Source organism: Lissotriton helveticus, chromosome 12 (assembly GCF_964261635.1).
Source record: "Lissotriton helveticus chromosome 12, aLisHel1.1, whole genome shotgun sequence".
Lineage (NCBI taxonomy): Eukaryota > Metazoa > Chordata > Amphibia > Caudata > Salamandridae > Lissotriton > Lissotriton helveticus.
The window spans coordinates 836,320,943-836,334,774 of NC_136073.1; the positions used below are offsets into that span (position 1 = coordinate 836,320,943).

A 13,832-nucleotide genomic window follows, 5' to 3' on the forward strand; every position below is an offset into this window, starting at 1 on the left:
ATTTAAAGCAGTACTTTATTAAAAATGTATTCCTCGTGGGCGCCCTGACACTCGGCAGTTGTGCATGGTGCAAGCCATTGCTGGGCACTGCGATAATACAGCATTGCATTTCCACTGTGCAGGAATTTCTCGTTAAAATCTCCCTGTAATTGTCCTCGTTGGCTCTCCTTCTATTTGGCAACAAACGAAAGCCTGAGATTACTGATTCGCCCCATACTTTTGCTGATCGCACCGCACATATGCTCAACATTTCCCCAAATACCGGTACAGCAACAGCATCCATTGGTACAACATCAGTTTCAAGGTACAAAAGCAATTGTTGCTTCCCAGGCCCCCGGATCATTTTTACTACTGGAAACCGACAGATCCGCCTGCAGCGCTCACCCACTCAGGAGCTGGGATTTATTGACGGTCCCTAAACCACCGCAGCTCTAATGTAATTGCCTTCAACAAGTTGAAACAAGCGAGCGGTGGGAGTGTGTGAGTGCGTGGTGGGAGCGTGTGAGGCAGAGAGGAGACGCCATGTGCGTGTACATCGCCTGTCCGTGCGCACACATGGTTTGTCTCCCTTCGCGCACCAAACCGACAACAATAAGCTTGCCAAGGTGAAGTAGCTCACGCGCTGCATTTGCTAGGCGAGACCTAAAAATAATGCTAATGGTATTACGGCAATATGCTTGAGGTAAAGGATGTCTTATTTTCTAAAAGAGCTGTGCTAAATTTATCCACTAGGTGGCAGGGTAACCATTAGTGTGAAATAGAAGAAAACCTGAATTAGCATAACATAGCAACAATAAAGGTAACTTTGTCCTTCTTGGCGGTGCAGATATGTATAGCTGGGTGCAGCCTGCCATTAGTATGGCATCGCAGCACCTTTCAGTGGCCTGTGGTGAGATGAGAAACAGAGGTACGGCCTTAGCCGCGAAGAAGCATCAGTGTGCAGAGAACATTTCTGAATAGAGCAACTCTTGGGTTTTCAAAATAAATACTGGAGGAAACTGGGTCGTGAAAAAGCATACCTGCAAGGCTGCCAGCCACGGAGAAAAGGGTGGGGAATTTAAATTAGACAGCCACAGTGATTCAGTGAATTGCAGACTGGGTCCCAGAAGACACTGATCTTCAAAGAATCCAAACACTTTTAAACATGCTTCGGCTCATGTGCTTGTATTTTCAAAGGTAATAAATGCAAAAAAGACAGTAACTCAAACTTTCATCAAACACCACGTGCATCAAATCTTGCCCCCTCTTGGACTGCCTTCACCCTAGACTATGAGAATGCGAAATTCGTATAATTTCCTTTTGCGTAATACCATAAACTTTCAAGGAAATCATTCAAACTTATGCAAAATACCTAGTTGGCATTTTGCGCTATATTTGATCCTGAAATGTGTCCTTCTGTCACTTTTGGATGAGAGGACGCATTAAATCCTCAAAAAAAAAAGTGCACTGCCCAAAAAACACTGTTGCCGCAAAAAACAAGTATCATGAACAAGAGACTTTTGACTACTCACATTGTTCTGGTAAGTCCATAATAAGAGGTGTAGCGGCCAGGGCGGCTGACTCCGGAACAAGGGGGCTCACGGTTCGATACCCGGCCCCAGCGGCAGATCAGCCCAGCATCATGTGACTCTGGGCAATAGCTCGCTTAATCTTCCCGAATGACAGCCCCAAGTGCCTTGACACCCTTAGGGGTAATTGTTTGCGCTTTACACATACTGGTTTTATTCTTTTTATTATTACTAACAGAACAATTTCCAATTATGCTATGCTGCCTTATGGCATAATTTCACAGAATTTTGTGTAAAAATGTGTATAGTGAGTGTCTGAAAGTACACATATTATGCCTGTGTGTTTGAAATTTCACTCTGGCCTACTCCAAACATATTACTATGCTGAAGGCATATGTGTAGTGGGGCTGGGTAACATTTTAATCAAGCCTGAGTATTCACAGTAATTTTAGTAATTATGCATTACTCTTGTGATGTGAAATTTCGCGATTATGTCAGCTTGAGTAACTAAGAGTAATATGGGACAAAAATCCTAACTCAGGAGCACAGGAACAGCGAACTAAGAGAGGCTGCTGGCGACTGATGTTCTTGTCCTGTAACGCTAAATGGTGTTTTCCCAGCGCAAAACTCATCCTCTGGCCCATTTTGGACGTGAGAGTGCATTTTGTACTAAGACAATAGCTGGATTATGCTTTTCACATAATTACGAATAATTTTACGGTAGTTAAGAGTAATTACGCTAGAGAGAATTATGCCAGTTACACCCACCCCTAATGTATAGCACATTGTTCAATTAAAGGTTCCCCAGGGTGGAGCCAACTAAGACTTTGTTCACAAACCTTGTGGTTCGCCAGAAGAACCAAGAGCGTGGCGGAATGGGACATCTGTTTATATGCAGCACAGATATCACTTCTGACACACACAATGACGCCCGTAAGTGTTCTGTTCAGGGCAGTGGTTAATTTGTAAAAAAAAATAACTGCCAGAGCTCTTGTCAGGAGGCAGCTTGCACCAGCCCATTTCTCCTCTTAGCAACAGAACCAACTATTAACCATGAAAGTGGGGAGAGGGTGTGGCGTAATGGGCAGAGCTGCAGACTTCAGAGCCGGGAACCAGGTTTGAGTCTTGACATAAGCAGTGCCGGACTGGGAATGCAAACCAGCCCTGACAATTACTTGGGATCGGCGGGGGAGTTTGCTCGTGAGAAACACTGCACTTTTGTTACAGGGGGCCAATATAGCAGCACTGCTGCAACACCATCCGCCAACGGTCCAAAACCGGCCCCACCCTTCTCATGAATAGCGCCGGTGTTGATGATTAAGTTCTGGTGCCGGGGACTGGACACCACCGGCTCACATTAAGCAAAAGTTCAAGGTTAAGCACAAATAATAAGAAAATAAGTTGGCGGTTCCGATTTTCACCTTTAGATTTAATCGTACAAATGTAAAGTCATCAATGTATCTATTGCCTGACATTCCACGTGATCGAGCCATTCCCACCTTCCAGTGGCAAGCAGGGCCGGACTGGGAACCAAAACCGGCCCCGGCAAAGTGCTCGGCCGGGGAAGGTTGGGGTGCGACCGAGCTCTTTGCCGGTGGCGGTTTTCAGCCAATTTTGTTACAGGGCCGATTTTGCAGCCATGCTGCATAAACGGCCCTGTAACAAAAACGGCCCCCACACTTGCGGCGCACCGGGGGGTTGCCCGGTGCCCGCAACGGCCAGTCACAAGTGTCACAGGGTAGGCTGGCACCGGGTGACAAGCAGAATTAATCAGCAGCAAATTCAGTGGAAAGAGAGACAAGCCTTGCAGCCACTCTGCCCTCACCCCAATCCCACCTGGAGGCATGGCAGAATTTTCTGAGGCCTGTGTCATTATCTTCACAGGGGCCTCCCTTGGACCAGACCCCGCTAACATTTACAAAATACATCCCGCAGGGAAGCAGAAGACACAACACAGCTATAGTTTCAGGCGCCATCTAGCGGTATTAGCTGCCTCGCCATTATTAAAGAGGACAGGCGGATTTAAAATCGCTGAATAAATGTGCGGGGATCTGAAAAAGTCTGGAATAAAGAAATGACCCCCCCCCCCCGGCCTCCCCCTCCTGCAGGGGGTTGAGTTTCATTGCAGGATGTGTCCTCGAGCCAAGCTAGTTAGTGTCAGGGAGTGGGGCCTGCGAGCTGTAATTCAAAGCTGCTGAGAGGTGGAATCTGCCTATCTGCATGAGTTTAATACACGCCCGAGTTTATCTGGTGCTCGGCGTGCCCTGGAGCCTGCTTGATAGCTGTGAGAAGAGGCATCAGACACATGTTGGATTACTCCTTCCTCCAGGAGGGGGAGGCATGGAAGGGTCTGGACGATCTGTCCAGAGTGGAACCAGACTCGAGCCGTTTTTTATTAAAACAACGATGATCTGCATAAACTTTTTTTTTTATTGTTTACATTTTTTAATAAAGCACAAACTCTACCCGAAAGTATCAGAACGCTTTACATGAGCAGCAGTTGCATTACACAAGGACACATTTATTTTTAGGCACGAGGAGACTAAAAGGTAGATGCATCAAGCGTTTTTATGAGCGCAAACGGTGCGATTCGCAAAATTCGGCCGTTTGCGCCGGCAAAAATGGCATTTGAGATGCATCAAGGGTTCATGCACTCGCAAGTTAAGAATTTCCTAAATAATTGCGAGTTCTTAAATTGCAATTCCATTTAAGGAATCGCAATTTGAGATTCTTTAAATGCAATGCATGAACCATTCCAAGATTGCGAATTCGCAATCTGGGGTCGCTATTTACCGCGAATCCAAACTACGTGGTAAATAGCAAAAACTTAGAAATATGCACTTTAGTGCATTTTTCTAAGTTGTATATTACACACACGTCCTTGGGACATGTGTGTGCGCAACACCAGTGAACATTACCATTTCAGGGGGCACCCTTGAAATTGCGGCACATTTGCGATTCGCTAATTGCTAATCGCAAATAAGGAATGACTCCTTATTTGCGATTAGCAATTAGCGAATCGCAAATAACATTGCGATTCTTACATGCATCCCGTTTTGCGAGTCTTTAATAGCGAATCCTTAAAATTTGCTATTAAGGACTCGCAAAACATAACTTTGATGCATCTGGGGGTAAGTGATTTGCCCGGATTCACAGGATGGTGAGCCCACACTGAGACTTGAACCTAGTTCCTCAATTCCAAATTTGACAGCTCTGGCTGCTACACCACATCCTATCCTTTGCTTCTTCCAAGGGGAGATTAATGGAAAGAAGCACAGACAAACCCAATAGGTTTAGCTTCTATATACTGCACTCAACAGACAGGCACTTGTGCACAAAGCGAGAGTGCACACATATTAACACAACTACAGATAACCATTTTCTCACAGACCGCCACACTGGCCATGCCTGGGTGTGCTCAAACCAACTGTTATGAATAAATGTCTGTAGCTGGCACAAGGTGAGTGCACCAATGGGGCATAAGGTGAGTGCACTAATGCAGAACAAGGTGAGTGCACCAATGGAGCATAAGGTGAGTGCCCAAAATGAGTGCTCGCTAAGGCGGAAGAGAGCCGCCCCACTGCTCATTGAGCAGTACAAAATAAAATAAAATTATACTTATAAGAAGTTATTATCATTTTACTTTTCTTTGCGGGACTCCAGCCAGGTCAGGCGGGGCTGGTCTTGCTGCCGTCAGAGGGAGCAGGAGTGGTTTGCACTCCCTCCCTAAAGTGTACACGTGACGGCTTAGCTGACCCTCCGGGGCCGGCCAAACAGTCATGCACAATTGGCATGTTCTCGACTGGGCTGTGTTGCACAGCCCAGTGAAGAACATGCCCAGCAACCTAGGTACTGCCTGAGCAGCCAAACAGGCCGCTCAGACCAATCACGACGCTGCTCCTGCAGCATCGTGATTGATGGGAGAGTCCAGGAGCCTGGGCATAGAGGGAAGACAGAGGAGAGACATGCGCTGGCGGCGGCGAAGAAGGTACGTTTATTTTTTATCATCAGTCCAGTGGGACCTCCCGGTGCACAACTGTCTGAAGGCCCAGAGAGACCTACTGGTGCACATCGGTCTGAAGGCACAATGGGGTCTCTGTAGTGCACATCTGTCTAAGGGACAACACAAAAAAAATTTCTTTTTTTGTTGTTTTTGTTGACAAGGGTCAAAAAGAGCCTATTGGACAGATGTATCAAAGGGTTTTACCCATTCTGTGTCTATGGGAAAATGTGTTTATACCTCACTGGTGCACATGGGTCTGGAGGCCCTCAGTGACTTTCCTGGCGCACATCGGTCTGAAGTCCAAGAGCGACCTCACTGGTGCACATTGGTTTGAAGGCCCAACGGGGCCTCAGTGGTGCACATCCGACTGCGGCCAAAGAGACTTCACTGGTGCACATAGATGTGCGGCCAAAGAGACTTCACTGGTGCACTTCTGGTTGAAGGCCTAATGCGGTGTCCAGCTAAGCTCCAGCATCTCAACACAAACATCAGTTTAGATATGCTGCCATGTCATCGTCTATGTCAAAACAGGATCGAGGTCTCTTGCAGGGCACGGGTGGCAAGATGCAAAATAGGCACCAGTACTGGGACCAAAGCCAGGTGCCCTTGGCACGATTTGCCCTCTCTTCTCATCTCTGCTGTGCAGAGCCCTTTTCAAGGCCAACTTTCTGGACGTCGTCATAATATTACCTGCAGTATTGCAGCACCGAGTACTCTGCTTCTAAAGTACTCTTGTGCAGTCCAGTGACCGCACCAGGCTAAACTGCTAAAGTCCCATTGAGGGCTACATAGAATTTGATCTAGCGCCTAAAAGCAGGCCGAGCAGGTTATTTATTTCTGCTACTTGTATAGTCTCTCACTCACGTGCTTTGCAATAAATTAGGTCTGGTTGTTTGTTTTCTACTGTATTTAGTTTGGTCTTTAATTGTGGTAAAAAAAATAGCCAACCTTCCAAAATATTTCCAAAGTATACCTGAGAGATAAACGTATAAAACTCACTGTATTAATTAACATTATGGCCTCATTTAGAGTTGGGAAGAGTTACAGAAACAGGCGTCTGTTTTGCTTTCTCCCAGTTTAGAGCTGGGTGCAAATTACACTCACCAGAGCTTAATGGAGATCACAAAATAAAAATAAATACAGAAATAATTAGTGCAAAATGGTACACAGACAAAATATCGATTTTTAAATATCGATATGCAAAAATATCGAAGTTTAAATATCGATATACAAAAATATCGAAGGTAAGTAATATCGACAGTCTAAATATCGATATTGGCATGATATCAGTAATATCGAAGTTGTAAATATCGATGTTAATAATATCGAAATTAATAACTTTGATGTTACTAATATCAATTTTTAAATAAATTTAGTGTATATTATATTGTATTTATTATGTTTTATTATTTATTTTTAATGTTATTTTATTAAATATTGTCTTTTACTACTGTAGCGGGTTGTGGGTTTATAGGGGAATAGGGTGGGAAGTAATTTAATTATGTTAAATTAATTATTATTTAGTAGGAATTATTAATTAATTAATTGAGAATTAATTTTTAATTATTTTTAATTAATTTATTAATAGATAAATATGTTCTGTAGCGGGTTATGGGTTTATAGGGGAATAGGGTGGGAAGTAATTTAATAATAATTAATTAATTGATATATGTTTGTACATATTTTAATTAATAATTAATTGGTAATTAATTTCTATTCATTAGTTAATTAAATATTATAATTTTTTACATATTTATAATTATTAATTAGTTGGTAATTAATTATTATTAATTATTTAATTACATTAATTATAGTAATTTTTTTATATATAATTTATTGTTATTCTTAATTAATTAATTGTGCAAAATAATATTAATTATTAAATTAAATTAATTACAGCAAATGTGCTAATATATTTACTTTATTGTTATTGTTAATTAATAATTAATTGGTAATTAAATAATATTAATTAATTTTGGGTACAGGGGTATTTTTAGGGTTCAGGGTCAGTTTTCAGTTCATGGGTACAGGGGTATTTTTAGGGTTCAGGGTCAGTTTTCAGTTCATGGGTAAAGGGGTATTTTTAGGGTTCAGGGTCAGTTTTCAGTTTTTGGGTAAAGGGGTATTTTTAGGGTTCAGGGTCAGTTTTCAGTTTTTGGGTAAAGGGGTATTTTTAGGGTTCAGGGTCAGTTTTCAGTTCATGGGTAAAGGGGTATTTTTAGGGTTCAGGGTCAGTTTTCAGTTTTTGGGTAAAGGGGTATTTTTAGGGTTCAGGGTCAGTTTTCAGTTTTTGGGTAAAGGGGTATTTTTAGGGTTCTGGGTCAGTTTTCAGTTCATGGGTAAAGGGGTATTTTTAGGGTTCAGGGTCAGTTTTCAGTTTTTGGGTAAAGGTGTATTTTTAGGGTTTAGGGTCAGTTTTCAGTTTTTGGGTAAAGGGGTATTTTTAGGGTTCAGGGTCAGTTTTCAGTTTTTGGGTAAAGGGGTATTTTTAGGGTTATGAGTCAGTTTTCAGTTCATGGGTAAAGGGGTATATTTAGGGTTCAGGGTCAGTTTTCAGTTTTTGGGTAAAGGGGTATTTTTAAGGTTCAGGGTCAGTTTTCAGTTCATGGGTGAAGGGGTATTTTTAGGGTTCAGGGTCAGTTTTGGGTTTTTGGGTAAAGGGGTATTTTTAGGGTTCAGGGTCAGTTTTGGGGTTTTGGGGTACAGTCGTACAGGGTAAAAATAAAATAAATTTAAATTAAATCAATTAAATGAAATTAAAAAATATAAAATTACATTAAATTATTAAGTTTTTAATTTATTTTAAATGTATATGTATTAGTTTTAATTTTTTAATTATGTTTTAATATTTTTATTTAATATTTGTAACATTATATGTATTTTATAATTATTTTTACATTATTATTAATACATTTAAAAAAAAAATATTTTTAATTTCGATATTTTTGTACTACGATATTATTTTTTCGATATTTTTGTACTTACCTTGTTAGGGATAGGATTCCTATATTTTTGACTTCGATATTTTTGTTCCGATATTTTTGTATTTCGATATTTTTGATTTCGATATTTTGTCAGACATTCGTGCAAAATACAAACAAATTCTATTTGTATATCCACGCCCCCAACTACTGTGCAAAACCAGGAATAGAACGCATGGGGATTTTTGCTCTTGATTTTTGCACAAGGGTCAAAAAGAGCCTATGGGCCAGATGTATCAAAGGGTTTTACCCATTCTGGGTCTATGGGAAAATGTGTTCATACATATGGCCCATATATGTGTTGCAGAAGATGGATGGTAATATATATTTTTTATTAAAACAAAGTCTCATTTGGCTGCCTGTGTCAGTGCTCTGTGGGTCAGCCTGTTCAATGGTGTACCACCCTTCTCAGGGGAGTGTGACACTTGCAAGTTTATTCCTGACCTTGGTAAGCAAGCAAGTATTCTGAAGCCTCATAGCTAGCAGATCTTAAAACTCTTCTCTTCCAAAGACACTTCCATCAAAAACTCTCCTCACCAAGCTCCCCACCAGGCACACGCCCCCTCATCCCAGGTCATGACACTAATGAGAGCTACTACAACCCTCAGTCTCAATTTTGTATATATGCATTACGTATTTGTGCAACCAAATCGGTCCACCTTATATGTAATCTTGACTGAATTTGTAACTCATTAATCTGTAACTCTCACCATGAGTAACTCTTGTACATATAAGTAGTAATACCTACCACCATGCCACTCTCTTTCCTTATGTAATTTACTTTGCTCTATTGTAAAGCGCTTTGACACCTCTGGGTAAAGTATGCACAGTATAAAAATGCATAAATAAATAGATGGGGTACAGAGATAGTAAATAAAGTACTACCTACTGAGCTACAGGGACGCTCAAAGGTACTGCTCCATTTGTGCGAGACCCATACCTCTATAGTACAGAAACAGGTAACCATGTCATTTTGTTAGCTCTGTGCAAGTACATAAAACCTACCTTAATTCTGAGCATTGGAACCCCCTACAGCAGTATCTTTACTAAGATTTTTTTTTAAGGAATTAGTCTCACTGAAACATAAAAACAGCCATAGGATGCACAGAGGCCACCCTACAGATGGCCAAACCACAGGGTGTTGCTACAGGATGGAGAAGCCAATTCGCCATCATAGTATTTAGGAGTTAACTTGACTCTATCCACCTCTTTAGAAGATATCATAAGTAACAGAAGGTAGAGCTGGTGACCACCATCAGCTTTATACTTTGCTTGAGGATGACGTATGAGAGAAATAATACCTTGCATTCCCCGTTGACGCAGATATCGTGCGAATCCTGCCGGCATTGAGTTCCGTCGATCACGGCAGCTGCCCTCTCGGTGTAAAAGTTAAATCCTTCAGCCAGGCAGTTGAGCGAGCAGGATTTCACTCCACCTGTGAGGATAGAAGAACCTTACTTATGTGTTCCTTAATTTTTTGTTCCTGGTCTAATTCGTCCCCTTATGCTTCCTGTGATAAACACTTCCTCTGTGCTCCCAGAACTGCCTCCCTACACCCCCAGGAACCCATGGAGTAGAAATATTCATGTGTAAATCATCTCTTCTACTCCTAGCTCCTTTAGACTCACTCTTGTCTCAATGATGAGGCGGCCTTCTACAGATGGAGGCATCAGGGGATGGAACTTATCCAGGCAACAAGTGAAGGAAAACGTTACTTACCTGGAACAGTAATTTTTTATTCTGAGACTATTATGGACCTGTTCGAGGCTTTTCAAGTTAATGACAAGATGTTGGTGCACAGTCAGTGTATCATCCTGTCATTGACTGGATAGATTTTTTTTTTCTTCAGTTTTATATATCGCGTACTCGACCGAAGGTATTGGAGCGCTTTACATGAGCACCAGTTATATTACAGAAGGACACATTACACTTTTTTGTAGGCACGGGAAGATTAAATGATTTGCCCAGAATCACAGGATGGTCAACAGGATGTTGACCCGGTTCCCCAGTTACAAAGTCAGCAGCTCTGGTTGTTATGCCACATCCGCTCTCCTGGTTTCATCATCTTCACATGGCTGAAGTTGTTTGCTCATCATCCGTAAGCGCAGTCGGTACAATTCAAGATGACGTCAAGCTGAAGCTTACAATGACCACACTGTAGACACAGTCGTGAGTCTTTCCCCCCCTTTGCCGGTACTCGCTCGCATATGATTTTTACTGAATGACCGGGTGTACGCTCATCCACAAACACCTTGCCTTAAATAACCTTTAATAGAGAGGTTGTGAGCTCAAAGTATTGAGGGTCGTAAGCTGATTGGGCTATTTTCCCCAAGATCCCGTGTTTCTAATTCTTAAAGTTGTCCCTGTGTTCAATGAGGCATCCTCCTAGGATAGAATAACAATCTAGAATACAAATCTATACAAAGCGACACAGAAGTCGCTTTGTATAGATTTGTAGTGCCGAGGGCTGTGTGTAAAGTGCTGTGTAATGGGGTTCATGTCCTTTTCCCACTGAATGCCACCTTGGGTAACATTGACCCATATTCTTATGACCACATCACCCAGTGAGGGAATTGCATGTTTAAGTTGTTTCTTTATACACTTTAAAGCACAGGCAGGTGATGAATAAGAGACTGGTGCCTCCCTAACACTTGTTATGAGAATGCTGTTGTGAAGGGGGAAGAGGGCAGAAGCAGCTGTCATGGGATGGAATGGAAAATCATCCAGGACGTGGCTAAAAAAATGAAAGGCTTTGGGGTAAAGCGGTCAGCTGGAGATGCCTTAAGGGGAAACAGAGACCTGAGGAAAAATAGGTATTAGTGAAAAGAAAGGAGGGAAGAGAGGAGCTCTAGGGAATATGGAATGAGTAATATTTGGAAGAAATATAGAGAGGAGTGGAAAGAGAATGGGGGAGATAAAGGAGACAAAGTAGAAGAGAGTAAAGAAACAAATGTAGGACAGAGTGACGAAAGCAAAGCAAGAAGAGACGGAGGAGAAATATGGAAGAAAGGGGAACAAAGGAATAAAGAGTGGAAAGGAGGAGAGATGCAACAGAAAGGAAAAAGGAGATACATGAAAGATAGGAAGAAAGAAGGGATAAGGCAGCGGGCAGAGAAGAGAAGCAAGACACAAAAATGTGATTGGGATTGCACACAGGGAAGTTAAAACATGGAATAGAAATTATGAGAAAAGAGTCAAACGGCAGAACGACCGGGACAGAGTGGAAAGGAGGAAAGAAGTGGAAGAGAAAGTGGTAAGATACAAGCTGAAGTGAGGGCCAAAGAGTGGAAAGAGGGACTCAAGACAGGTCTTAAAAACTGAACAAGAGAGAGAGGGTCTGAAACCCGGGTGGGCTAGAGAAAGGGAGAGCTAAGTTGCGGAAAGAGAAATGGAGGGCGGCAGAAGGCACAGGAGCAGAAGAAGGGGAAAGAGGCAGGATATGTGAAAAGGAGGCAGCAAAGCAGACTGGACAGCGTGGAGGGAGAGATGTCAGTGACAATGGAAACAAATCAGGAAAGTTAGGCGGAGGGACATAAATTAGGATTGAGAAAGCAAGGACCCGAAAAGAACGGCCTGAAGGAACAGTAGGAGGGACTGAGGAGAGTATACATGGTGGAAAGATAAAGGAAGAAAGATTCGAGAGGAAGGCAGGAGGGAAACTAGGGTTCTAGGGGAAGAGAGGTAGAAGAGAGTGTCAAGGGAGACAAATCCAGATGAGAGAGGAAGGACAGAAAGTCAAGAGGGTGAGGAAAGCTAAGGATAAGCTTTACATCTTATCGCCCATACGAGTGAACAGAATGCAATAGGGCAGCCAGGGTGGAGGGCCCAATGCATGAAGTGCAGAAGAGGCTGGCACCCCTCCATTCTTTCCAGTCTCTTTCCTCAGCAGGCAGCTCTTGCGATAGCAGCCTGGCTTCGGCAGCGATGAAGGTATGCCAGGCATGGGGCTGGAGCGCACTATGTGTCGGGCAGTACGTGCCAGGCAAGGGGCTCGAGCACAGCCTGTATCGGGCAGTACTTTGGAGGTTTGGGATTCGGCTCCCAGACACACGAATGTAGGGGTGAAGTTGCTGGAGATGCAATTGATTTGTGGCATCAAGATCTCATCGCCCTTTTCCTTTAAAAACAAACAAGTCTACGTTTCTAAGACCGAGATTCTTATTTTAAACCTCATCAGCCAAGATTGTGCCCTGAAAGCTGGCAGGCGCAGCAATGACATGACTGTTTTCCTTTGTAGGCGTCCAAGAACCTGAAAGAATTGATGTAGTCGGTGGTTCATACTGTGGCTCTGTGGACTGGATCAGAGACGCAATTGTTCTTTTAGAGATGAAAATTGCTGCAATTTAAACTAATTGTGCCTGGAAGCCTGAGGTGTTCTTAGGACTGTGCCTGTCCAAATTAAAGAATACATAATGAGCAAGATATTTATAGGGGAAGAGCCAATTGACGCATTGTCTCGTTGTATATTTGCTCTCCTTGGTTCGAAAGACAATGGTGTACCTGTAGCCACAGGTGTGCATTCATGAACCAAGGCAGGCGCTAACAAAAGGAGACCGCTTCGGAGACAGTTGTCTGTGCAACACATTGGGCTCTTGAAAAGGCTGACCATAAATATCTTAAGGTGGCGTATGTATAAATTTCCCCTGAGATGAGTATTCTGAAATGCATCTGTGGAGTAACCTGAGACATTTTAACTTTGTCCTGTCCTCTACTGGCAGTTAGTAGGGTAAGTATAGACCTCTGGAAACATGGCCTCCCTCTCTCGACCCTAAGACCAGAAGGACATCTGCATGTTTACCTACTTGGAGTTCACTAACCCATTTCTTTGGCATCAAAAGAACGATCTACCAACATGCATAAGGCCTTTACCTACAGTAGGCGGAGCTGAGCTCCTCTCATATTCAGATGACTCCAAGGTTCTCCTCTGTTTAGTTGGGGACCTGGGTGTTGGGGTCTAAAAACTGATTGAAGGATTGAATCAGTTAAGACACAGTAAAAATGAACCAGGCATGAACCGAGATTCTGGTGGTCAATCCAGGTGCAGACCTCAGGTTATGTGAATTCTTGCCCAGTGGTTTCAAATGTGGAGTCCTAATGAACTCTACAGTAGCAAACTAGGAGCAAAAATGTCACACACTTTCTTTCAAATTATCTCATTTACTTGGCTTCGGCAACTATAAATTATTTTTAATTTAATTTGATAAAGCGTGTGAATCACCCTGGGAGGGGTATCTCAGCGCTAGTACAGTCTTAGGCCAAAAACATGAGCACCATTGAAACAAAAACATCGTAATCATTTTTCTGAAATTATTATGATCCATGTTGACACGTAGATGAAGA

The 13,832-nt window shown here is 42.6% G+C and overlaps 1 protein-coding gene across 1 annotated transcript in view; it reads right to left on the reverse strand.

Moving 5' to 3' along the window:
- ADAMTS10 (ADAM metallopeptidase with thrombospondin type 1 motif 10) overlaps positions 1 to 13,832 on the reverse strand; it is a 283,135-nt gene that overhangs the window by 50,946 nt on the left and 218,357 nt on the right. Inside the window, exon 16 of the mRNA XM_078668321.1 lies at positions 9,794 to 9,927. Coding sequence (XP_078524447.1) covers positions 9,794 to 9,927 — 134 coding nt within the window. The remainder of the gene's footprint in view (positions 1 to 9,793; positions 9,928 to 13,832) is intronic.